The 24355-nt window shown below is 40.8% G+C and overlaps 4 protein-coding genes and 2 pseudogenes across 4 annotated transcripts; 2 read left to right on the forward strand and 4 right to left on the reverse strand.

Moving 5' to 3' along the window:
- The first annotated feature begins 75 nt into the window (after positions 1-75).
- Positions 76-4974, forward strand: LOC127757155 (uncharacterized). The gene is made up of 2 exons (XM_052282597.1): positions 76-346; positions 3824-4974. The coding sequence occupies exons 1-2, from the start codon at positions 256-258 to the stop codon at positions 4579-4581; spliced, it is 849 nt and encodes a 282-aa protein (XP_052138557.1). The 5' UTR covers positions 76-255; the 3' UTR covers positions 4582-4974.
- A 1115-nt stretch (positions 4975-6089) lies between these two features.
- On the forward strand, positions 6090-10118 carry LOC127757921 (PP2A regulatory subunit TAP46). The gene is made up of 9 exons (XM_052283512.1): positions 6090-6346; positions 6455-6577; positions 6690-6776; positions 6905-7009; positions 7207-7368; positions 7936-7971; positions 8100-8171; positions 8735-9012; positions 9727-10118. Exons 1-9 carry the CDS (start codon positions 6188-6190, stop codon positions 9959-9961), a joined length of 1257 nt encoding a protein of 418 aa, XP_052139472.1. The 5' UTR covers positions 6090-6187; the 3' UTR covers positions 9962-10118.
- A 75-nt stretch (positions 10119-10193) lies between these two features.
- On the reverse strand, positions 10194-12327 carry LOC127757341 (cytosolic sulfotransferase 5-like; annotated as a pseudogene).
- A 508-nt stretch (positions 12328-12835) lies between these two features.
- On the reverse strand, positions 12836-14083 carry LOC127757806 (cytosolic sulfotransferase 5-like). Its single transcript, XM_052283392.1, has one exon. It carries the CDS (start codon positions 14013-14015, stop codon positions 13002-13004), a length of 1014 nt encoding a protein of 337 aa, XP_052139352.1. The 5' UTR covers positions 14016-14083; the 3' UTR covers positions 12836-13001.
- A 4356-nt stretch (positions 14084-18439) lies between these two features.
- On the reverse strand, positions 18440-19654 carry LOC127757860 (cytosolic sulfotransferase 5-like). The gene has a single exon (XM_052283442.1). It carries the CDS (start codon positions 19615-19617, stop codon positions 18592-18594), a length of 1026 nt encoding a protein of 341 aa, XP_052139402.1. The 5' UTR covers positions 19618-19654; the 3' UTR covers positions 18440-18591.
- Positions 19655-22935: 3281 nt separating this feature from the next.
- On the reverse strand, positions 22936-24355 carry LOC127758190 (cytosolic sulfotransferase 16-like; annotated as a pseudogene).

Consider the following 24355-nt stretch of genomic DNA (forward strand, 5'->3'; position numbering starts at 1 on the left):
CAGTGTGAAGCTATAGCAGCTTCCTCTTTGGGCTTCATTTAAACCTATAGCTTTCTCCGGCAAGCCGTCGCCTCAGCTCATCTCCCTGTTTGCGAAATTGCGGCGGCGGCGCCCAATCTCGCGGTGCAGGGGCGGCGCCTAGTTCTTCCATGGCGAGATAGCATTCCGGTTTGCCGGAGGAGATTGCCGTCGAGAGCGAGAGAGAGCATCGGCGAATCATTTTGAAGTTGGGTGTTCCTCCTCTTCCTCCCGGCGATGGGGAACTGGAATCACCATCGGCGGCCATGGCACAGGAGGAGCCGCCACGAACGCCCTCCGCCTCCGCCTTCACCTCCTCCGCATCCCGGTATGGATGACTGATTTGCTTGTTCTGTTCCCTTTGTTTCTATGGATTGGATTGCGTTTTTGTATGATTCGATTTAAGTTCAGGTGGTGATTTGTTAGGCAAGAATAGGGTTAGAAATTTTTAAATCTGGGTATCTAGTCAGTAGGTCTGGTAATGTCGGTTAATGCTTTTTCTGTGGATTGGAATTTTAGGAATCGACATGAATATCATTCTACTTCTTGCCATCCTAAGAATGCACAACCGTCATAGATAGTGGACTGTCTGCTTAGAACCAGAGTTGCTACTGCAACTTTCTTTACCAATAATCTTATTGTTTGTCTAATTGTCTTAATATTTCAAAATGTGGTGCTTAAATGTCAGAAAGTTCTAGTTTTATTCGACTACCAAGTATCAATTTGTCGTTTGAGCTGTAATGGTATTGCAGTTTGCCATCTACTAATGTGCAAACTTTGTATATACGAGTTGGTCATTTGATCCAACCACACAGTAAGCACAGCGTGTCATCTGTTCCGACAAGAATATGTAACGGAAATAGTGGTGATGCATTTCTAGATTAGGATATTCTCCGCTTCCCGCCAAAGTAATATACAACGGCCTAATGGAAATAGTAATAATTTAGGATGGTCTTTTCTTCCCACCAAAATTTAAAACACCGCCTCTCCTTATCCACTAGAAGAAATTTTTTTTTGAACGAATCACTAGAAGAAATATAAATGTTGAAACATAACCATGGTGCACCACTTCTGTACTTGAATCTTGCTAGACACCAACCTGCCACCTAGCACGGTTGCCATTCAGGCCAACTATTGCTAACTAGGAACTAGACACCACCATGTTACCCCGTCACTCGCCTAGCATCATTTTGAACACTACTAAATTGCCCTAGCTCATTTCGTTATTACATGGGGGGTTCCAACTCACCTGGACCTTAATGTGGCATGACTAGGAGCCTAGCCTAGGAATTTTTTTTAGAGCAAGGGCCATTCCCAGTTCCCACATTTCCATTAACAGAAATGTAGCTACAGATTTCAGGAAAACATAAAAGGAAACCACCAACTATCCTGATAGAGTTTTCATTGGTCAATTTGGGTTGGGTGTCAACACACAACCTCCTAATTGCCAGCAGCCAGCACAAAGTAAAGACACAGGGAGCCACTCTAGGGACTCAGCCAAACAGAACCCAGCAGCCCAACCTGATCAAAAGCCCACCCTACTGAGAGACTTCCAGTTTTTTGTCAACAGTGAGAAGAACCGGGTCAGTGCTTCAGGTGAAATCAAACTCCAGAGTGAAGCCTTCTAGCTGGTAGCCGCTTCATCCCCACCCTCCACCCGAACCTTGTGTTGAAGATGTCATTTACAAATTGCTTTAGGAGCTGGACCCCCCACAGCAGCCCTCTTCGCTCTTCCTCCTGCATCTGCAAACCAGCTCAACATGTAATCCAATGACAAGCATAATAAATCAAATCTGTGGGATCTCCAGGAAGTTGTTTCTTAAAACAAGCAGAATTTCTTGTTTTCCAAATGACCCATAAAATAGCAGCCACACCAACCCAAATGGGATGTTTCATGTTTTTCTGAAAGCTCTCCATCCAACTACCAAAAAGATGATTTATTTCTCTAAAAGGTTTCAAGTTGCTACAAACAACATTCCAGATCACTTTTGTAATTCGGCATTCGATAAAAAGGTGTTGCATTGATTCTGCTGTATCACAGAATTGACAAAATTTATCCCCCTTCTGCCAACCTCTTATAATTAAATTATCTTTTGTTAGTATACTGTTTCTCAAAAGAAGCCGCAGGAACACTTTGATTTTTCAAGGGGATCTTGAATTTCCATATTTCCTATGTGAAAAATAAATGCGTATTTTCATATCTTTGTAAAAAGATTTAACAGTGAATTACTCTATCTGCTTTTGACCCATCAAGAGTAAGCTGATCTGAGTAAGCTTACCCTAGGAGATGGAAGGCAGAGTTATGTTATTATGATCATACAAGTTATTTCTCTAAAATTAGGATAATTCTAGAAGCTTCAAAAGAGCGTTGCTTTGCATTAGCCATATCACAGTCATCTGGTTGAGGTTGTACTTAATGGAGAAAGGAAACAAAGCGCTGTACTTACTGCACATTTCTTTAGAAAAATGAGGAGCCACAAAATGTTAAGTTGGCTATTGATAACTTCTTATGTGGGCGTAACATTTTTTTCCTCAAGCGGCAGTATGCTTAATCTATGATATACTTGAGGAAACATTGTTAGTACTTGCTATTAAAATAAACTATTAGGTAACTGACATAGCCATGAAAGGTGCAGTTGTGTGGCGACAAAGGAGCATCCATTAGAAGGAATGCTAGTATTTTAGGATTGAACCCTTTTATCTAGTACTTTGAATAATTCTTCTGTTTAGTCTGTTATGAAAGTAACTGTTGGGTGTCTTTTTTTTCCATACTTTTAGAAGAGATGCTGCTATTTCAGGCGATTTCTAAATCTGTACAGTGGTGTTCAGATGGTGATTTGTTAGGGAAGACTCGGGTTGGAAAATTTTCGATCTAGATATCTAGGTCTATTACTTTCTTGTTGGCTGACGATTTTCCTGTGGATTGGAGGTCTCGGAATGGGCATGAATATCATTTTGCTTCCTGCCACCCTAACAATGACACAACTGTTGTAGATGGTGGACTGTCCTGTACTGTGTGATGCGGTCAATTTAAGCTTAGAACCAGAGTTGCTACTGCGACTTCCTCTACAATTAGGCTTATTATTGTTGGTCTAATTTGTCTTACTATTTGAAAAGGTACCCAAATGTCAGAAAATGCTAGTTTTATTTGACTACCAAGTATCAGTTCATAGTTTGAACTGTAATGGTATTGCAATAAGCAAACTAATCCCTCTGTTTTTTTATTTGACTTTGGTTAATTCAACGTCAAATAAAAAAAATAGAGGGAGCACTTGTGTGCACATATCTTCAGAAAAAATGAGGGGACACAAAATGTTAAATTGGCTATTGATAACTTCTTACGTGGCCATTACATTTTTTCCTCAAGCAGCCAGATCCTAAATCCATGATATGCGTAAGGAGACGTTATTAATTGCTATTAAAAATAAACTATTAGATAACTGACATAGTCATGAGAGGCGCAGTTGTGTGGCCACAAAGGAGCATCCCTTAGAAGGAATGCTAGTGTTTTAGTACTGAACCCATTTATCCAGTAGCCTGAATGGTTCTTCTGTTTAGCCTGTTAGGAAGTAACCGTTGGGTGCTTTGGTGTCTTTGTTTCCCATACTTTTAGAAGGGATGCTAATATTTTGGATTTGACCCGTCCAAAATCTGCAGGCGATTTCTAATCTGTACAGTAGTCTTAAGCAATCTAACCAGAATTTTTTTGTATATGTTATTTGTTTGTATAAACATTTTAGAATTCATCATCTCCTTGCATTTTTATGCTGCTACAATGAATCTGATATTGCTTTTGTATTTACAGGACACAATTGCCACCCAGTCCCATTATGGGAAAGGGAATTTTGCATTTATGTTGGCGGCATTTCTTGGCACAGGTTCTGTGACAACAAGAGATATGTCTGCATGTATAAGAACATTGAGCAATGGGATGACTCAGAAGCCTTTGATAATTTTAAGAATGCAAAGGCTAGATTCTGGGCTAATTACCATGGCCAACCTTCAGACATATCTTTGCCAGACCCTGATATGTATATTGACAAGATTGACCACAATAGCAAGATCGACCCTGAGTTGATAGCTGACCTGAATATGGTACGCTTACCATTCGAGAGGGATGATGAGTTACTCCCAGCTGATGGATTGGGCAGCACTGATACAGATAACAAGTGCCAGCAGAAGCAGAACCAATCTGGAAACTGGGACATCTATGTAGAAAAGCCCACTGAAGTTAACAAGTGGGAGCAAGATTCAAGATCCAACATGGACTGGGGAACAAAGCATGAATCTTGGAATGAATGGAGTAAAAATTGCTCTGGTTGGGGTAGTGCCTTGGCGGATTCTAGTGCCTTGGCGGATTCTAGTTGGGGCAATTGGAATAATAGTAACAATCATCATTCATCAAATAACAGGGATAGCTTCAATGGGGTCAACAGGAATAGATACCAGGACCCAAACAGCATATCTGGAAGGAAAAGGAATAGTGGTGGGCACATTCAGCAAAGAAACAGTAGACAGAGAAACCAGACTGAGGGCTACCAAGGAAGTACTCCTAGATGGTGAGACCATATAAGACAAGAGAATGGTCTCCATTTGATAATAGTGTAAAGGGGGTAAGTGACCACTCAATAGAATGTGGCCTCTTAGTAGTGCGAAAGATTGGATCAGAATGAACTTTTGTCTGGAGACTAGAGCAGTTAGCAATAGTTGGCAGTTAGAACAAATGATCTATGTAAAGAGATGCTCGAGTTTTTTCCTTCTCTAGAAAGAAAGTTTCTTCATGTCGCTTGAGACATGATGTTTTTGGGTAATGGAAGCAGAATGCTGCCATTTCGTTGTAAAGGTGATCGCCATAAGTTAGTTGTTTTTTTTCTCTTTCTTTCAAGCTCCATGAATATGTAGTTTGTTCAAGTGAAACATAGAATTCATGTACTGGTAGCATGTTAGTACTAACATATACTGATATATTGATAATTCATGTCTACTGCTAATAAAGATACTCATAAGTCATAACCAGATGAAAGAGTCTGGTACAGTATGTGTTACTAACATAAATTTTGCAACTACCAAACATAAATTTGTGTGCAAGTGTACTCAACCATAAGGGCATTCTCAACCCAAGACACTAGACATAATTTCCATAAACTCCACATCATCAAGAAACTAGTACTAGACACTACTCTTCCAATGCAAACACTACTACATACTTAAATTTAATGCTACTTATCTTACATGATATCTTGGACGTTGTGTAGAAACCATATCTCATGCAATATATGGTTTTCTTCTCTTTTCTCATTTATTCATTTGCCATTTCATTTTTTATCTTAGGTGGCAGCTTATTTAATGCTATGGACATCATCCTAGTCATTGGATTGGAAATGCCCTAAGTCTTCTTTCATCTGATTAATTTGTTAACCATAAGCATACTCGCAACTGTCAAGGGTTAATACTAGATTCATCACAAAGTGTTTTTCACACTTTCCTTAAATAAAAGTGTTTTTCACACACATACACACAAACTTCCACACACAAATTCGCTTGCAAAAAAAAAATAGGATCTTTTTTTAATGTTCGATGCTGAAACAGGGGCTTTAACAAAAATAATACTTAAAACCATTTTATATTATACAAGTCGCTTTGACTTTTCACTTAGTCAAACTTCTAAAAGTTTGATCATGTTTATAAAAAAATCTAGCAACATTTCTAACACAAAACAAATAAAATATATTTAATATCATATTTAAAGAAACTAATTTGGTATTATAGATATTGCTATGTTTTTATATAAATTTAGTTTTATACTAGGAAAAGTATCAAAAAGATTTATAATATTAAATGGAGTTAGGAGTGTTGTGTTACCTTAGGGTGAAAACAAACCGCAAGGGGTGTTATGCAAAAACTAGGATCACCTTCATGACAAAAATAGCCCGAAACAAGGGCCTTTTTGTAAACATTACTGCCAGTCCGTCAGCGCGCGGAACACAACGATCTCTGCCGTTGGATCGATCATCAACGCTCCATCGGAGCAACGCCGCCCCGTCAACAAATGCGGCGCCTCCCCCCTCCCCCCTCCCGACGTTTCCCGTTTCCCTTCCTTCGCGCGGCGCTGCTCCGGTAGGGTTTTTAGCCGGCGATCTCTCCCCTCTCGCGCGCTCGGCGACTGAGAATGGTCGAGGTGGAGGAAGTCAGCAACAAGATGCAGGCGCAGATGCGCCTCCACCCCGCGGCGGCGGCGGAGGAGGAGGACCCCGACCTCCCGCTCCCTGCCCTCTTCGACAAGGCGTCCCACCTCCACTCCCTCGCCTCCAGCTCCTCCCTCGATCAGGTTTTCCCTCGATTCACCCCCCCTTCTCCTCATCCCCATCAACCCTCTCATGGCGGTTTCATGCGAGCGCTTACTGTGGCTGCTTGGTTTGGTTTGGGATATTTTCAGGAAGGGATCCGCAAGGGGGTCGACCTGCTGCGGCGGTGCGACGAGATGGTCAGTAAGCTCGGCCTCTTCTCCTCCAACGAGACCAAGGATGACGTCTCCACTGCCAACCTCAAATACCTACTCGTATGCTTGTTTCCCCCACTACATCTGCGTTTAGTTCCGTTTCTCTTATCATATCATGTTTGTGCATCTGCGACATGTGGTTATATCTGTGATTTCGATTGATTTTCTTCAGGTGCCGTACTACCTTGGGGAAATGACTGAAAGGGTAGCGCAGGAAGATCGGATCCCAGTCCTTAAGGCGTCGCAGGATCATTTGAAGGTTATATCAGTTTGTCCTGTCACATTTAGTTGATTTGGTGCATATTTGTCATGTCTTTCTTATGCCCTTTTCAATTGGGAGCACTCTGTCATCACAACACTCATGTTTTAATCACTATGGTTACGCAGGAATTCATTTCTATCTGTGAAGCACTGGAGCTTATATCAGAGGATGAGCTTGAATTATCTAGGCAGAAGCAACCTGATACCATGGCAAATCGAAGAGCACAGAAGGTGAGCCTTGGCAAAATATTTTTTCTCGAATATGTTAAAGCCTTAAAGGGGTCATCAATCATTCTGCAATTTACAAACACAATAAGCTGGGATCCAAATCTCTTATTGAGACTGCAAAATCTGGGACTCATAATCTGCTTGACCTTTTCCAAAGTCGTTTAATTTCCACTCTAATTTTCTTGTTTGACCAAACCTAGGTTGCACGGTTCAAGCGCCAAAAGGCTGCAGAAACAAAGCTCCTAGAAATCAAGGAGAGGAAAGAAAGGCGTAGGCGGTCATTGAGAGCAGCTGCTTTATCAGCTCCTATTGAAGCTGGGGAGGAAGATGCTTTTGAGGATGATGGAGAGGAAGAAAGAGAGGTTAGCAGTTAGCACCAGACATTTAGAACCCATTTACGTAGCAAATCTGATCTTGTTTACCAAATGGAAACATCATGATATATTCTTAAATTACCACATAGCATATTTGAAAATACTCCAAACTAAAATTAGCTACAATGTACTAGAAGTGGAAGAAAAATATTTACTTTTCCAGAAAAGAAAAGGAAAGGAAAGGCTTTGTTCTGTTCAATAGAAGATGGAATTTGACAAATTTGATGATTCAAGATAGGTTTTAAAAAATCTCATAGGGAACTGATCGCATTTCCTGAATTAGCCCATTTTTGTGCACATGAAACACACAACAGATTTGTTCTGTAGTGCCAGATTGTCACCACCAATCTTTTTTCCTGTAACAATATGATGCTTAATGTCTTTCCTATGCTTTTTATATACAATCTCTTACTTTTGTGGGCAATCAACCTTTTGGGATCTGTCGATGTGTGCTTCCAAAGTTTGGGCTCCATGCCTGTCATAACTTACTTTGATGTACAAATGACAAACGGTTATGCTGTGGTTTTGATTCTTTTTTTTGGTTCTATGTTGCAGGCATGGTTAGCTACTATCTCATTGGCTCTATGCAAGGTTTGTGTTTTGTGGGCAAGAATGATTCTCTTATACTGCTTGGAATGTTTATTTGCATTCTTTTAAGCTACTGTGCTCGCTTTGTTATCCTGATCATCAGACATACTCATTTCTACTTCATTTTATAGGCTTTTGACCTTCTTGACATGTTAAAGAAGGAAGAAGAAATGCTTCTGGCAGTAAAAGAAAGGCAAGCGAAGGTAAAACAAATGAATAAACTTTGCCAATGTCTTGTCAATAGTATCTTTGGTTGATCCTTTCCAGTATCATATTGACCTTTTAACTTTTCTTCTGTAACCGTTCTGTACATTTCGGATTGGTTGTGTTTTTACTTATACAATTATTGAACTTCGCTTTGGATAAGCCTTGAGCTTATGTTGTAGTAGGGCTTACCTTCACCAAGTAGATAGCTGGATAGTTGTATACAGTAATTCCGTTTGAAAAAAAATATACACCGGATTCTGAGTTTGGACATACAATTAAATTAATTGTCATAATATGATAATAACTTGCCATTGCAAGTATTTCATCACACTTCTCTCTCTGTGTGTGTGTGTGTGTGTGTGCAGAGTGCTGAGTGTTTTGTTGTTACTACATGCAAGTAATATTAGATATTTGATTTTGTTTTCATGATCCTTTTGTAGCACTCGATGGTAGATATTCTACCGTAAGAAAAAAAAAAGAAGATTTTTTTTATCTTTGCTCCCATTGTGTTGCATATCTGTTTCAATAAACTCTTAATTGCCTGCTTATGATGTTTTAGGATGGTAATGCATTTGCTCGTGAAATGCTTGATGAACGTACAAAAAAGGCTGAAGCATGGCACCATAATGCTGCCAACCGTGCACCATATTCCAAGCCAGCTGATCCAATCACTTGTGCAACATTTGCTCAAGATGTCATTGAAGGTAGAGCAAGTGTTTCACAAGCACATGAGCACAAACACCAGCCGCTGATATTTGGCCCTGCAAGTCTTGTTGGTGGAGGACTAACCAGTGAAAGAGACAGAATGGCAGCACAAGTTTTTCAGCCAAGTTACAGGTATGCTTTAAAATACTGCTACGTACCTGGCTGAAAACTGCACTGCTTCTTTTAATATTTGTGGAGGGGGCATTATTTGTGGCACCTTTTAATGCATCATATTAGTCATACTTTGATATATTTGTAGGAACTTTGACCTCCTATTCCGTTGAGCATTACTCGATGAGCAAATTATTTCTTGGTAAATTTGTAAAGTGGTTCTTTACATTGTATTTGCTTCACCACATTAGTATGTGACCGTGTTTATTCAATCGTAGGTGTTTCCTTGTTCTATTGTTGTATGTTCTGCCATAACTCCGTGACAAATTTGTGGTTTACATTGTTGATATCATTCTTTTTTTTTTTCATGCTGGAAAGGCACCATGTTAAATTTGCTACTCAGTGCAATACTAGATTCACTGACAATAAACTGTTGTCTTGTACTCTGTTGTGACTACGAACGCTTGGTGCAATCGTATAGATGTTGAGATAGTGATTTGTAGGTGTGACCTTATGTTTAGTCATAATCCATGAAAAATTCCAAGAAATGGTACTATTCTGCAATTGCTCATAAAAAACATTAGATTTCCCCTGCAGCAATTAAGTGTTGAGCTGTAGATCATCTCTATTAAAGTGATATTGCATTGTTCAGTAAAAGTTAGTGAAAATATGCATATGAGATTATCCTTTGATCCAATTATTCTGTTTCCATTTTTCCTGTATTTGGACTATTAGGTTGCCAACGATGAGCATAGAAGAAGCTGGCTTACGTGAGATGAAAATGATGGAGAAATGGCAAGAAAGAACTGCTAAGATGATTCAAGAATCAAACTCCGCATGGCACAAGGATGGCAGTCGGTCAGCCCAAGAGGATGAGGACGCTGAAGAGGAGAAAGCAAGAGCATGGGATGACTGGAAGGACGATAACCCTCGTGGTGCAGGCAACAAGAAGCTCACTCCCTGTGGCTAGATTATATGCTATGGCAATTCTATTGAACTTAGATCTGAAACTGTAGCTCTTGTAAAAATATGTGGTTTTTACTTTCCTTACTGCGGCATTTGTTGACTGTTGAGTAATAATGTGTTCCATATGCCTATTGTAATGGTGCATGGTTTTCTTCTGCCAATATATATTGTAATGCCAAAAAAAAGCTGGTTTGAGAAGCAAGCTTACCTGCTCGGTACAAAGATCTTATCTGCTCGGTACAAGGATGTTACACTCGTCAGCCATGAGCCCAAAGGGTAGATCACCCTATTGGGCATGTTTGGCTTAGAGCAAGTTTAATAGTATAGTCAACTACTAGCTCTAAAATATCTACAGTCAATTCGTACAATAGTTACTTAAAAATATATACTACATCATTAATATCTGGTCTCATATCTCATATACACACATCGTCTTGGTGTTTATGCTACAGTTGACTACACAGTTTATACTACAGTTGGCTACAAATGTGTAGCTCGCTTTTTCTCTCTCATATCTTATCTTCTTTATATGTGTTTGTAGCTGACTTATAGTCTGTTATTGTACTTGTTCTTAGCTCCATGGAAGATATTTTTCTCGAGATTAAGGTGTCCCATTGCCCCATATTTGGTAATATTCATCGATGATTAAAACGTTTCGAAATGCTTGCGGAACTTAAAGTAGTCTTACACTTTGGTGGGTTTGCAGGGGGGCACGAAGAAGACAATTATGTGACACAAAAGCCAAACAAATGACAAACCCAACTTACTGCTAATCGACCTGTTATTACTCGAAGCAGCTTGCAATAATTTGATTCATAGAATTACAGTACACATATCCTTCACATATTTCATGAATACTACACATGTCCAGCTGTTCGCTTCAAACATGAATACATGATAGTTACTTCTATTCTCCTTTTTCTCGTAAAAGCTGTGGATGAAACAACAAGCCAGTCCCTTCAAACTTGATCTCGGTGATCTCATCAATTTTCATTGCCATCTCCGGTGTGAGATAGTTCCTCCAATCTCCGACTACTCCACGCCGGAAGAATATGTTGTTCGGTACGTCTTTTTCGATAAAGTCAGTTGTCCCCGACAGATTCACCTCTAACCTCGACAAGCTCTCCATGGCACAGATCTCCACAATCTTCATATCCACTCCAGCCTCTTGCTCCTCAACCGTGAACGGGTGCCCAACGAACTCGGCCAAACGTCTCAATAGGCCAAGCGTGTCAACTGCAAGCTCCTCGTAGGTCAAGAAGAACACCTGGCTTGGCATCTCGACGTGCCATTGCCAGTAGCCGAGGACGTGCTCCCAAAACGGCCCGAAATGTGAGATGCCATCGCAGAATTGCCGGACAGCCACATCAATGTTCCATGACACGAATCTATTCCAGAAGTGCCAGAGAGAGACAAAACAATCCTTGGGATCCCGGCACAGGTACACCACCTTGCTGCCGGAGGCGGCAATGGAGTCCGGCAGCGATTGGGCTGGGATGTGCGTCGTCAAGAGCCTTGGTTCCTGGAGCGAGCTCAGATCGGGGATGCGGTCGTTGACGAACAACTGGGACTCCAGAAAAGGGACGCTAGCTCGTGGGCGTCGTGGTGGAGAGCAGAGTACATAAGCGCCTTGAGCCATGTGGTGCCGGACTTGTGGAAGGTGGCGATGAAGACGTCCGTGGTGCGCGCCATGAGATGCCTCTTGATGGCCATGGCGCTCACAACCCCCCGCCTGGACATGTACCATCCGTCAGGGTGGCGGCAGTATGGTTGGCCGATGCCGCTGACTGCCGCCGGGAAGGTCTCCACGACTTGCCGGAGTTGGTCATAGATTTCCTTGTGAGACGTTGTTCCGTCGGCCGCTTCGGCAGTTGAGGAGGAAGCCATGAAGAGTGTAGTCCTACGAAAACAATAATGAGTCTTAGTCCCGTGAACCTGACAATATATGATTGAGATGTAACTTGCAAACATGCATCTAAGAGAAGAGACAAATCCCAGCAGAGTTCTCAAGCTAGCTGGCACTGATAATCCACCATTATTTGATTGTTAGAGTCTGTACATCCGTACTTATGTGACCTATTTTTCATTCCTTAATTCCCTCCTCTCAAATTATGGTGTTAGGTTGAGAAATTTCATGAACATGGGGGTTAAACTTTACCTTGCAAAAAAATGTTGTTTTTTCTGAGGGACAAATTTATCATGATGTCTAGTAGTAAGATCAGCTTTAATTAACTATGCGCACCGAAACAAGGGTTTGGTAGTGATGTAATTGTGAATTACAGTCTTTCTTTTCAGAGATGAAATCATGCAAACTACTTTCTAGACTAGAAGGTAATGGACAATCATCTCAATAAAGTATATATACGACATACTCCTAGTTGCTAAGTGTAAGATCAGTTCAGCTAACTATAGATGTGACTCGAAAAAATAATTTGGAGGAAAACAAATGGAAGAGCAGATTAGCAGGTCCGTAGCATATCATCCTTATAGCCTTGGACAGTTGGACTAGAATCGCAGTTTCTCTTTGCTCGTGCCTCCCTATGCCAATTGAGGTAGCTCGTTTTACTGCTCTAAAATAAATTGTTTTGGACATTGAATGGTCCTTCGGTTCAAGTAATAATCAATGGTTTAATGTTTTTTGCTTTTTTCCCTCAGTATTTTTATTTTTATTTCTAATTTATTAGAGTGTCACTTGGTGGTATAGAAATGTTTCGGAGGATGTTTAATAATCTTTAGCATATCAAGAAACAGTGTGGATCATTTGAACGTTATTAGTGAATTTTGATGAATGATCTGAAAACTGCATGACGATAGTTACGTACACCAAACTAATCCACAAAGCCAAACAACCTAACAACCCAACTCACGGCTAACCGGCAACATTTTATTATATTACTTGCAATGATTTGATTTACAAATTTCCAGTACATATATGTATTTCTTCACTCGTGAATACGCAAGAGATTGTATCTCTATTAAACACCGAAAACGGCACACAAACTATTTTTTGAAAGAAAAAACATATACTCCTAGTTTGTTTTAATTTATTCTCTTTTTACTTGTAAAAACTGCGGATGTAACAACAAGCCAGATCCTTTAAACTTGCTCTTTGTAATCTCATCAATCCTCCTTGCCATCTCTGGCGTCAGGTGGTTTCTCCAATCTCCGACCACGCCACGCCGGAAGAACGTGTTGTTTGGGACAGTGCTATCGGCTATGGTGATCGTTCCCGACCGATTCACCTCTAATCCGGACATGTTCTCCAATGCGCAGGCCTCCACGATATTCCTATCCACCCCGTGCTTCTGCTCCTCCGTCGTGAATGGACATCCGACAAACTCGGCAAGGCGTCTCAACTGGCCGAGTGTGTCGGCGGCGAGCTCCTCGTAGGTCAAGAAGAGTACCTGGTTCGGCTTCTCGACGTGCCACCTCCAGTAGCCGAGGATATGCTCCCAGAACGGCCCAAACTGCGAGACGCCATCGCAGAATTGCCGGTGCGCCTCGTCGATGTCCCACGGCATGAACCTGTTCCAAAAGTGCCAGAGCGAGACGAAGCAGTCCTTGGGGTCCCGACAAAGGTACACCACCTTACAACCGGATGTAGCGACGGAGTCTGGCAGTGACTGGGACGGGATGTGCGTCATAAACAACCGCGGCGAAGGTAAGGAGCTCAGGTCAGGGATCCGGTCATTGACGAACACCTGGGACTCGAGGAAAGGGACGAGCTGGTGCGGGCTGTGCGCCACCAGCTCGTCAGTTCCGCGGTGGAGAGTCGAGTACAGAAGCGCCTTGAGCCAAGTGGTGCCGGACTTGGGGAAGGTGGTGAGGAAGATGTCGGTGGCGCGCGCCGTCAGGTGCTCCTTGATCACCATGGAGCTCACAACCCCATTCGTGAACGTGTACCACCCGTCCGGGTGGCGGCTGCACGGGAGGCCGATGAGGCTGGGAGCTGACGGAAAGGTCTCTGCGACTCGTCGGAGTTGGTCGTATATCTCCTTATGAGCTGTTGCTTCGTCGGCCGACTCGGGTGCAGAAGAGAGCCGGAAGGAGGGCGCCATGAAGAATGAATCCAGCAGAACACCAGTTAATGAGCAATGTATTTTTTCTTTGATCCAATCATACTCTCTGGGAGTATGAAGTGCAAATATATAGTACTATCTCGGAGAGGAGAGTAGTCCGGAAGTAATAATAAAGTATTCAAGTTGACATTAATTAGTATTAACTTGTTATTATGTCTAGGTGTTAGCATCTTTTTTAGATCATCGAAGATTTCGTTGAACAATAGCATCTCTAGTTATGTAGATTAATTTTATCTCTTTTTCTTTCTTTAATGCACGTGATGCTCAACTTGAGCTTGAAAAAAGTTGTTAATGCTTCGGAGGGTTAAATTTACCGTGACATATGGATTTAGCTCTTAGCGGAGGGCATTATCTTATCCATTGTATAGTTTTTTCTTTAGAAAGTTCCGGGGGGGGGGGGGGGGGGGGGGAGTTTCCCCACCTGAATTTTATAAAAGGAATGAAGACTTGCAGTTACATCTTAGATTACAGAGTTTCGAAAAGCAGACGATAGTGTTTCCTTCCACGAGGAAACAATGCCCCTATCATCCAAATTGAAACGCTCTGCCCAAAGAGTTGCATCATCTATACATTTAGTTACTAGTCTACGCAAGGATGTTTGCAGTCCCCTGAAAACAACATCATGCCTGTGGTTCCACAGGCCCCAAAAGCAGAGAAAGAAGAAGACTCTGAAGTGCTTGATGGGAATGCCATCTAGGCGGCCTAAACTTGCGAGATTGGCTGAGCTTGTCAGTCCTGGGACAATCTAAATGGTCGACCAGAACGCCTGAGCAAAAGAGCAATCAACACAGAAATGAAAAGCAGTTTCTTCTAAAACACCACAAAGATCGCAGTTCACGGACGAAACAATTTTCTTTTTGTACAGGTTCTGCTTTGTGGGGAGGCGTTCTTTGGATAATAACCAAATGAAGAACTGAATCTTCGGAGGAGATTTACTTTTCCAAATTATTTTCTAATTTTGGTCGTCTTGGCGGTCTTCATGCAAGTACTCGTAGATTTGCTTGGACTTCAAGATGGTGGCGTGTGGAGCATTGAGGGCTCCCCTTTCGTCCAGTTGATCAACTAGTACGAAATCACTCAAAGCGAGAAGGAGATGTTGTAGCTGAGAAGGAGATCTTGTCCATTGTATAGTGATAGCAGATGGTGGTATTATCTTGCTCATTGTATTATGATTGATGACAATCGTGAGAACGATGTATATCAAAACACATTTAATGTTATATTTAATAAAACTAATTTAGTGTTATTGCTAATTATTTTTATAGATAGATTTGATAAAATGTCAAAACGATTGATAAGATGAAACGAATGGAGTAGTTGCTAAGTTAGTGAAACCTATATAATCTTGGACATAGTAAACTATGACAAAATATGACTGGCAACCTAACGCGTCGTATTTTACTATGACATTGATGAGTGGATTAGCTCTTAGCAAGATGCATTATCTTGCCCATTTTATAGTATATATACACTACACTGATCAGAAGATATCATTAGGATCTTACGATGATAATTATTGATCGAACATGATAAGACAAGCGTTATCAATTATCAACCTAAAGCACCAAAGTGTACTGATCATTTATAGTTTAGCAGTAAGCTTGTAGACTTCTAGTTTGGTTAGTTACACCCACTGATATGACAGCGATATAATAACTAGGAATTGCATAGTGTTGTATTTCAGATATACATCATGCAAAACTAGTACTCCATAAGATATGCGAAAGTGGTTGCAAAGCGTAACAGTAGGTCAGATCGATCCATTATTAAATACACAGAAAGAAATATCTAGTATACTTTATAAACCAAACTTGAAGAATAGCCGGGTGTATCTGCACGCTTCTAAACATGACATCCATCAGCAAAATTGCAAAGGACGGCTGCAAATTAAAGGTGAGATCACCAGGCTACATTCATTAATTACCTATCAGTCCAGCACGACATTTTAGAGCATCATATCGATCCTATCTTGCTATAAAATTATAACCCACTAATCTTAAAGATCAATATATAAACATGTCACATCATTATCCACTAGCAATAATTACATATAAAACTTATGCAAGCATGCAACATCATCTATAATTCATTGAATTTTACAAATCATCATCCAATCATCTTCCTTCACATTATTTTTAACAATATGCATATATGTATCCATCATTTTTATAATACTTAATATATATTCATCCATATAATCAAGTGCGGGATATCATATTTCATCTATAATTTCATACATAGTCTACTAAATGTATCTCTGAACATAGTTTGACAAACCAGTTTTATTTATTGTTAATAACTAATATAATTTTTACTTTTAGCTTGATTATTAAAGAATATTTAAAGTTACATAGAAATTTCCACAGCAAAGCGCGGGGAATCACCTAGTATCTTTAAGGCATACACCCTTCGTTCAAAAAGAATCATTTCTATGGATGAATCTAAATAAATGCATATCCAGATTCCTAATAAGAAGTACCGCTGAACACCACCAAACACGACTTTGCAAACACATAGAAACAATGGAGTATGTGGACCTTGCCGGCACAATGAGCAACGCATCATCTGAGAGAGAACCGCCGCAACGGGTCACCAGATTCTCGGTGTAGATGACCCAAGGTTCGTCGTCGTGCATTGCGTCAAGCAGATCTAGGGCCGAAGGGCGTGTTCTAAAAAAAAAAAGAAAGGCAATGGCTCAAGAACTTCACTGCAAATATGCGGATCTTACACTTTGGAACCAAAATGGGATAGCGGCAAACGTGTGTTGGACCATTATAAGTTGGGCCGGAACGGTACTGGGACCTCGGTGAGGGCCCTTTTTGTTCCTCAATGTGACTGAAGCCAACATGAGACCCATGATAGGTTGATCGGCTTCCGATCGGCTCCTTTTTTTTAAAGGAACACAACAGGGGAGGCACCCGTTGTTTGGGAAAACTTTATTAATAAAGTAAAAGGGGTCTGAAAAGAAAATTGCAACAAACTAATCCAGCTCATGACTACATTTTTGTCTCTCTTATTCAATCCAAACAACAAAAGGAGGAGATTACCCTGAAGGAGCTGCCTCCAAGAAGTTGTGCCGGAATGGGTTTACCACTTACATGCAGGCTGGGCCGGAACCATCGGTACGCCAGAACGACTATACACGTAGGTGAATCCAAATCGCAAGACATAACCGACGTTTCATTTTTTGTATTTTCTAGTTAATCTATGCTTTTCTAGTTAATGAGGCAGAGGATGTAGTCGTTGATGAACAGCTGCGACTCGAGTTGTGAGCTGGTGGCGCACAGTCCTTCCACCAGCTCGATCGTGAGTGCCACAGTGGAGAGCGGAGTTCAGAAGCACCTTGAGCCAATGAGCCATGTGCTGCCGAGTGAAGAAGCTAGCGCCCTGATCCAATGAACCATGTGGTGCCGGACTTAGAGAAGGTAGCGATGAAGACGTTGGTGGCACGCGCAGTCAGATGCCTCTTGTTGAGCATGGCGCTCACAACTCCCTGCCTGGACATTTACCAGCCATCGGGACGGCGGCAGCATCAGTATATGGTGGCCGATGTCTCTGACTTGCCTTGTGAGTCGTTGATCCGTCGGCCACTTGGGCCGTTGAGGAATGAGGAGGCGACCATGAAGAGTATTCTATGCAGAATGCAATGGATTTTCAGTCCAGTGAGCGATGAGCCTGATAGTATATGAGCATTAGAGCATATGAGTGTAAGTTGCAAGCATCTAAGAGAGGAGACAAATCCCAGCAGAGTTTTTAAGCTAGCTGACACTGATAAATCACCATTAATTGATTGTTAGGTTGTTAGCGTCTGTACATCTGTACATATTGTGACCTCCCTCCATCCAAGAAAAACTCAATCCTGAATATGAACCTGAACACATTAGATTTTTTTCTTTGGATGGAGAGAGTATTTTTCATTCCTTATTCTCTCCTCTAAAATTATGGTGTTAGGTTGAGAAATTTCATGCACATGGAATTAAACTTTACCTTGGAAAAAAAAATGTTGTTTCTAAGGGTCAAATTTTATCATGGTGCCAATAGGTGGATTCAGCACTATCGTAGGATCCCATTTTGGTGACAACAGAGAGTTTAGAATATCGAGATGATATCATTAGGCTTTTGCTCCAAATTTACTGATAAGAATGTTGTTGTTAACGCAAATCACTCAACTTAACTTCAGATAAAAACACAAATCACCCAACTGTAATAATATTTACTACTCCCTCTGATTTTTAACGTTTGACGCTCTTATCCAACAATCTTAAAGTTCTGTAAATTTTGCTGGACCATATCTGCAAGTTGTACGAAGAAGATAATCGTGACACAAAACCAATCCACAAAGCCAAACAACCAAAACAAACACAACTTACTACTAATAGTAGGAGAGTATTATTCGAGGCAGCTTTCAATAATTTCATTTATAGACATACAGTACACACGATGTTTTCACTTTTTGTTTTCATAAATAGGCAAGAGGTTTGCATGTTTTTTATTAAGCAGAGAAATAAGTACAATAATGAGAAGATGTTCCTCCACTTCACACGTGATCATACTCCTATAGTTCGTTTAATTCTCTTTTTACTTGTAAAAACGGTGGATGCAACAGCAAGCCAGATCCTTTAAACTTGACCTCTGTAATCTCATCAATCCTCCTCGCCATCTCCGGCGTCAGGTGATTCCTCCAATCTCCAACCACGCCACGCCGGAAGAATATGTTGTTTGGCACGTCTTTCTCGGTGAAGTTGGTCATCCCCGATCGATTCACCTCTAACCCCGATAAACTTTCCATGGCACAAATCTCCACGATCTTTCTGTCCACTCCGGCATCCTGCTCCTCCGTTGTGAATGGGCGCCCGACGAACTCGGCGAGACGTCTCAGATGGCCGAGAGTGTCAGCGGCGAGCTCCTCGTAGGTCAAGAAGAGTACCTCGCTTGGCCTCTCGACGTGCCAATTCCAGTAGCTGAGGACGTGCTCCCAGTAAAGCCCAAACAACGAGACACCATTACAGAATTGCCAATGTGCGTCATCAATGTTCCATGGCATGAACCTGTTCCAAAAGTGCCAGAGCGAGACGAAGCAATCTTTGGGATCCCGGCACAGGTACACCACCTTGCAGCCTGAGGCTGCGACGGAGTCTGGCAACAATTGAGACGGGATATGCGTCATCAACAGCCGTGGCTCCGGCAGGGAGCTCAAGTCAGGTATCCGATCTTTGACGAACACCTGAGACTCGAGGAAAGAGATGAGCTGGTGGGGGCTATGCGCCAGGAGCTCGTCGGCCCTGCGGTGGAGAGCCGAGTACAGAAGCGCTTTGATCCAAGTGGTGCCGGACTTGGGGAAGGTGACGAGGAAGATGTCGGTGGCGCGTGCCGTCAGGTGGCTCTTGACGACCATGGCACTCACGACCCCCGCCGTGGTCATGTACCAGCCGTCGGGGTGGCGGCTGTATGGGACGTCGATGCCGCTCGGCGCCGTCGGAAAGGTCTCCGCGACTTGCCGGAGTTGATCGTAGATTTTCTTGTGGGCTTTTGCTTCGTCCGCCGCTTCGGTTACAGAGGAGAGCGGGAAGAAGGAAGCCATGAAGAGTCCACACTAAACAGCAATGAACAAAATTATGTGATCTTGTGACTCTGCAGTGTGTAGAGTAGTGCAAATTAATATACATATAGGTGAAGAGACAAATTTTACGCGTTCGCGAAAAAAGAAGAGACATAGATCGGGAAGTCATGATCAGTGTTCAAAAACTGATAATGACATTCTAACTTCCTGGCATTAATTGAGTTGTTCTCACACCTCTCTCTCTCTATATATGACCTTTTTTTAGTGCACATCGTGCTCAGCGTTAGCTTGCACAAAAGTATTCATGCTTACCATGACGTCGTCACACGTAGTATACTGATCAGAAGATAACATTATGGAGTACTCTTACTCCGAAAAATATGGATCAAGCATGATAATAGTGTACGTTACTGTCAACTTGTTTATTAGTAATATCGGCTTCTAGTTTGATATACTACACATACCGACACATGGGATTTGGCACTGATATAATTATTGCAAATTGCATTCCAAAAATGCATCGTGCCATCGTGCAACCTACTTGCATAAAAAACTCAATTGTTGATTTGGATCTGGATGTAGTGTATGTCCAGATTTAAATTCAAGATTAAAATTTTTATGGGACAAAGAGAGTGTAGGATCATAAAAGGCCTTTTCCACCTCAAAAGGTAGCCATTGAGATGAGAGGCTCCCCCACTTATATCTTAGATGTTTTGCCCTTCCACAATCAACGTGGGACTATTCAACAGGGAGTACTAGTAAACATCTATTAATTTATTAAAGAAATAGAAAAAGAAGCCTCCACGTTCGCTCTCATGGGAGGAATCTTCCCATCGTGCGCCCGATGCCCGGAAAAAATCAGTCGGTCAAATGTTTCTTTTAACTAACGAGTAAAACATGTTATATATGGTGAAAAAAAAGCAACTAAAACATTTAAAAATTTTACGAAACATGGTGAAGATACACGTTGAAACATATCGCTATTGCATATAATTAAAACAGCTAATGTTAATGGATTGAAACATATGTTTTTCTTTAATCAAAATATAATCATGCGATATCTTGATGTAAAGATTTAATTGCAACAAATATACGGTGTGATCGGATCGTAGATTGGATAAGTAGTTTAGGAGAAAAATTGTTTTGAAACTCGCTAAAATGCATGCATGCATGAGGTGGAGAGAGAGGAGTGAGAGTAGTGGCAGCAGGTAGTTTCAGGAATTTTGTGAAACATACTAACGACACCTATTGAAACATTTCACTATCACGTATGAAACAATGAGTGTTAATGGATTGAAACATATATTTTTTTTGCCATAATATAATCTTGTGATATCTTATTGTAAAGATTTAATTACAAAGAATATAAGGTGTGATCAGATCATAGATTGGATAATTAGTTGAGAAAATTCGTTTTAAAGCTCACTAAAAAGCATGCATGCATGAATGAGGTGGAGAGAGAGGAGAGGGAGAAGTGGTAGATAGTTTCAGGAATTTTGTAGAACACACTGAAGACACATATTGAAACATATCACTATTACGTCTGAAACAAAGAGTGTTAACGGATTGAAACATATATTTTCCTTTTTTCATATTATAATCATGTGATATATCTATTATATTATTAAAACAGCCTTGGAAGAAGACACCACGTTCGCTGTGGGGGCTAGAAATTTCCACATTAATCGGAGAAAAAGAAAAGAAGAGTCTAACTAGGAATACAATTTAAAAAAAGTGAAATTCGAAATTATAAATAAGCACTATTGAAAGAAAAGTCCTCATAGGAACACAATGCGAGATTAATTAATATTCAGCATAAAAAATAAAATAAAATCCGAAATTAGCAAAATAAAAAAAGAAAAAGAAGAGTTCGAGTAGAAATACAATTTTAAAATAACTAAAATTCGGAATTAAAATTAAGCAAATTTGAAAGGAGAGTCCATATAAAAACCCAATACGAGATTATTAAAATTCGGAATAAAAATAAAATAAATTAGAAATTAGAAAAAGAAAAGAAAATAAGAGCTCAAGTAGTAATACAATTTAAAATTAACTAAAATGCGGAATTAAATATAAGCAATATTAAAATAAGAGTATATATAAGAACCCAATAGTAGATGAATTAAAATTCGGAATAAAAAATAAAATAAAATCCGAAATTAGACAAATTAAAAATAGAGTTCAAGTAGGAATATAATTTTGAAATGACTTAAACTGAAAATAGAAAATAAAAATATTAAAAGAACACATTACGATATTAGTTAAAGTTTGAAAAACAAACAAATTCTAAAATTAGAAAAAGAAAAAATATTTCAACTAGAAATACAATTTATAAATAACTAAAATTGGTGATAAAAAAATAAAGACTATCGAAAGAAAAAAGATCATCTAAAACACATCACGAGATTAATTAAGTAACATGCCTATAAAAGAGTAGAGTTGTGACGGTTGATGGGACATCTAAAAACTATTAATAAAACACCAAATAGAATCCTAATGACGATTAAAAGGAAGGACGACAGGAAGGTCGTGAAGTAATCGGTCAAGGCGGTTGGTGGGACTTCTAGAAAGTAAAAAAATAAATCCAATGATAATCATATTTGATTTTGAAAATTTCGACGATAATAAAAATGAGAGGCAGTGAGCGGGTCGTATAAGATTACAATGGCAGAGCCGCCGATGGCTAGTGGGACTTCTAGAAAGTAAAAAAAATAAATTCCAACGATAGTTATGTTCAATTTTTAGAATCCGAATGACAATAAAGAGTAGGCGGTGGATGAATCGTAGAGGAGTACAGTAGTAGAGTTTGACGGGATTTCTAAAAATTATATAAAAAAAAGAAACCCAACGAAACAATAAACTCTGAAATCTATAAGGTCCAATTTTTAAAGGTTCGTGCTTCTAAAGTAAAAAAGTAAACCCCAATGATAATCTTGTTTGATTTAAAAATCTCAATAACAATAAAAAGGGCAGCAGCGGGTGAACCGTAGAAGAGTACAGTGACAAAGTCGCTGACGTTTTGGCGGAACTTCTAGAAAGTAAAAAATAAACCTAAACAATAATTATATTCGATTTTTAAAATACCAATGACAATAAAAAGAAAAGGCAGTGGATGGTTGATAATGGCAGCGTTTGATGAGACTTCTATAAATTATAAAAGCGAAACCCAACAGTAATTTGAGGAGCTTGCAATAATTTCATTTATAGACATACAGTACATTCTATGTTTTCACTTTTTATTTTCATAAATAGACACGAGGTTTGCTTTTTTTTTTCATTAAGCAAAGAAATAAGTACAATAGTGAGATGTTCCTCCACTTCACTTGTCAATAGTTCATTTTATTCTCTTTTTGCTTGTAAAAATTGTGGATGCAACAGCAAGCCGGATCCTTTAAACTTGATCTCCGTAATCTCATCAATCCTCCTCGCCATCTCCGGTGTCAGGTGATTCCTCCAATCACCGACCACGCCACGCCGGAAGAATATGTTGTTCGCGTAGGTTTTATCAACCATGTCAGTTGTCCCCGACTGGTTCACTTCCAACCTCGACAAGATCTCCATGGCGCAGGCCTCCATGATCTTCCTGTCCACTCCGAGCTCCTGCTCCTCCACCGTGAATGGGCATCCGCCGAACTCGGCTAGGTGTCTCAGTTGGCCGAGTGTATCGGTAGTGAGCTCCTCATAGGTCAAGAAGAGTACCTGGCTTGGTCTCTTGGTGTGCCACCTCCAATAGCCAAGGACATGCTCCCAGTATGGGCCAAACAGTGAGACACCATCGCAGAAGTGTCGGTGTGCCTAGTTGATGTCCCACGGCCTGAACCTGTTCAAGAAATGCCAGAGCGAGATGAAGCAGTCCTTGGGATCCCGGACAACACCTATCATTTACATACGATTTAAATAGTTATAAAAAAATTAAAAAAAAATTTAGTAACATCAATTGTGATGATATAAGTCTACACACAAACATGTAGGACTAAATTTGATTTACAACTAGAGAAACAAAAATAATAAAATCAGACAGTGAATAGTACCCGTACAGTGCAGATAAAATTTATTATTTTTGTTTCTTCATATATCGATCGAATTTAGACTTGCATGTTTGTATAGTGTCTTATATTATCATAGTCTATCTTACCAAATTTTATAATTTTTTTATATAAATGTTTAAATTACATACATACACCTAGGTGCCAGGTGCCATCGCACCTAGGTGTAGAAAATACTTTCCGTTGGGATCCCGGCATAGATACACCACTTTGCAGCCGGAGTTGGCAACAGAGTCCGGCAACGACTGGGACGGGATGTGCGAGTCCGGCAACGACTGGGACGGGATGTGCGTCATCAAGAGCCGCAGCGCCGGGAGGGAGCTCAGGTCAGGGATCCGGTCTTTGATGAACACCTGGGTCTCAAGGAAAGGAACGAGCTGGTGGGGACTGTGCGCCGCTAGATCGTTGGCCCCGCGGTGGAGAGCCGAGTGCAAGAGCGCCTTGAGCCAGGTGGTGCCGGACTTAGGGAAGGTGACCATGAAGATGTCGGTGGTGCGCGCCGTAAGGTGACTCTTGATGACCATGGCACTCACAACCCTCTCCGGGAACGTGTACCATCCGTCGGGGTGGCGACTGTACGTGAAGCTGTTGCTGCTGTTGGGTGCCGTCGGGAAGGTCTCCACGGTTTGTCGGAGTTGGTCATAGATTTCCTTGTGTGCGGTTGCTTCATCAGCTGATTGGGGTGCAAAGGAGAGCGGGAAGGAGGGCGCCAT

Source organism: Oryza glaberrima, chromosome 12 (assembly GCF_000147395.1).
Source record: "Oryza glaberrima chromosome 12, OglaRS2, whole genome shotgun sequence".
In the NCBI taxonomy this organism is placed as follows: Eukaryota; Viridiplantae; Streptophyta; class Magnoliopsida; order Poales; family Poaceae; genus Oryza; species Oryza glaberrima.

Excerpts from the sequence above, each read along its gene's own strand:
- LOC127757155 (XM_052282597.1), top strand. The coding sequence starts at position 256 with ATGGGGAACTGGAATCACCATCGGCGGCCATGGCACAGGAGGAGCCGC. Across the intron at positions 347-3,823 it reads TTCACCTCCTCCGCATCCCG|GACACAATTGCCACCCAGTC; the intron begins GTATGGATGACT and ends TTGTATTTACAG.
- LOC127757921 (XM_052283512.1), top strand. The coding sequence starts at position 6,188 with ATGGTCGAGGTGGAGGAAGTCAGCAACAAGATGCAGGCGCAGATGCGC. Across the intron at positions 6,578-6,689 it reads CCAACCTCAAATACCTACTC|GTGCCGTACTACCTTGGGGA; the intron begins GTATGCTTGTTT and ends GATTTTCTTCAG. Across the intron at positions 7,010-7,206 it reads CAAATCGAAGAGCACAGAAG|GTTGCACGGTTCAAGCGCCA; the intron begins GTGAGCCTTGGC and ends GACCAAACCTAG.
- LOC127757806 (XM_052283392.1), bottom strand. The coding sequence starts at position 14,015 with ATGGCGCCCTCCTTCCGGCTCTCTTCTGCACCCGAGTCGGCCGACGAA.
- LOC127757860 (XM_052283442.1), bottom strand. The coding sequence starts at position 19,617 with ATGGCTTCCTTCTTCCCGCTCTCCTCTGTAACCGAAGCGGCGGACGAA.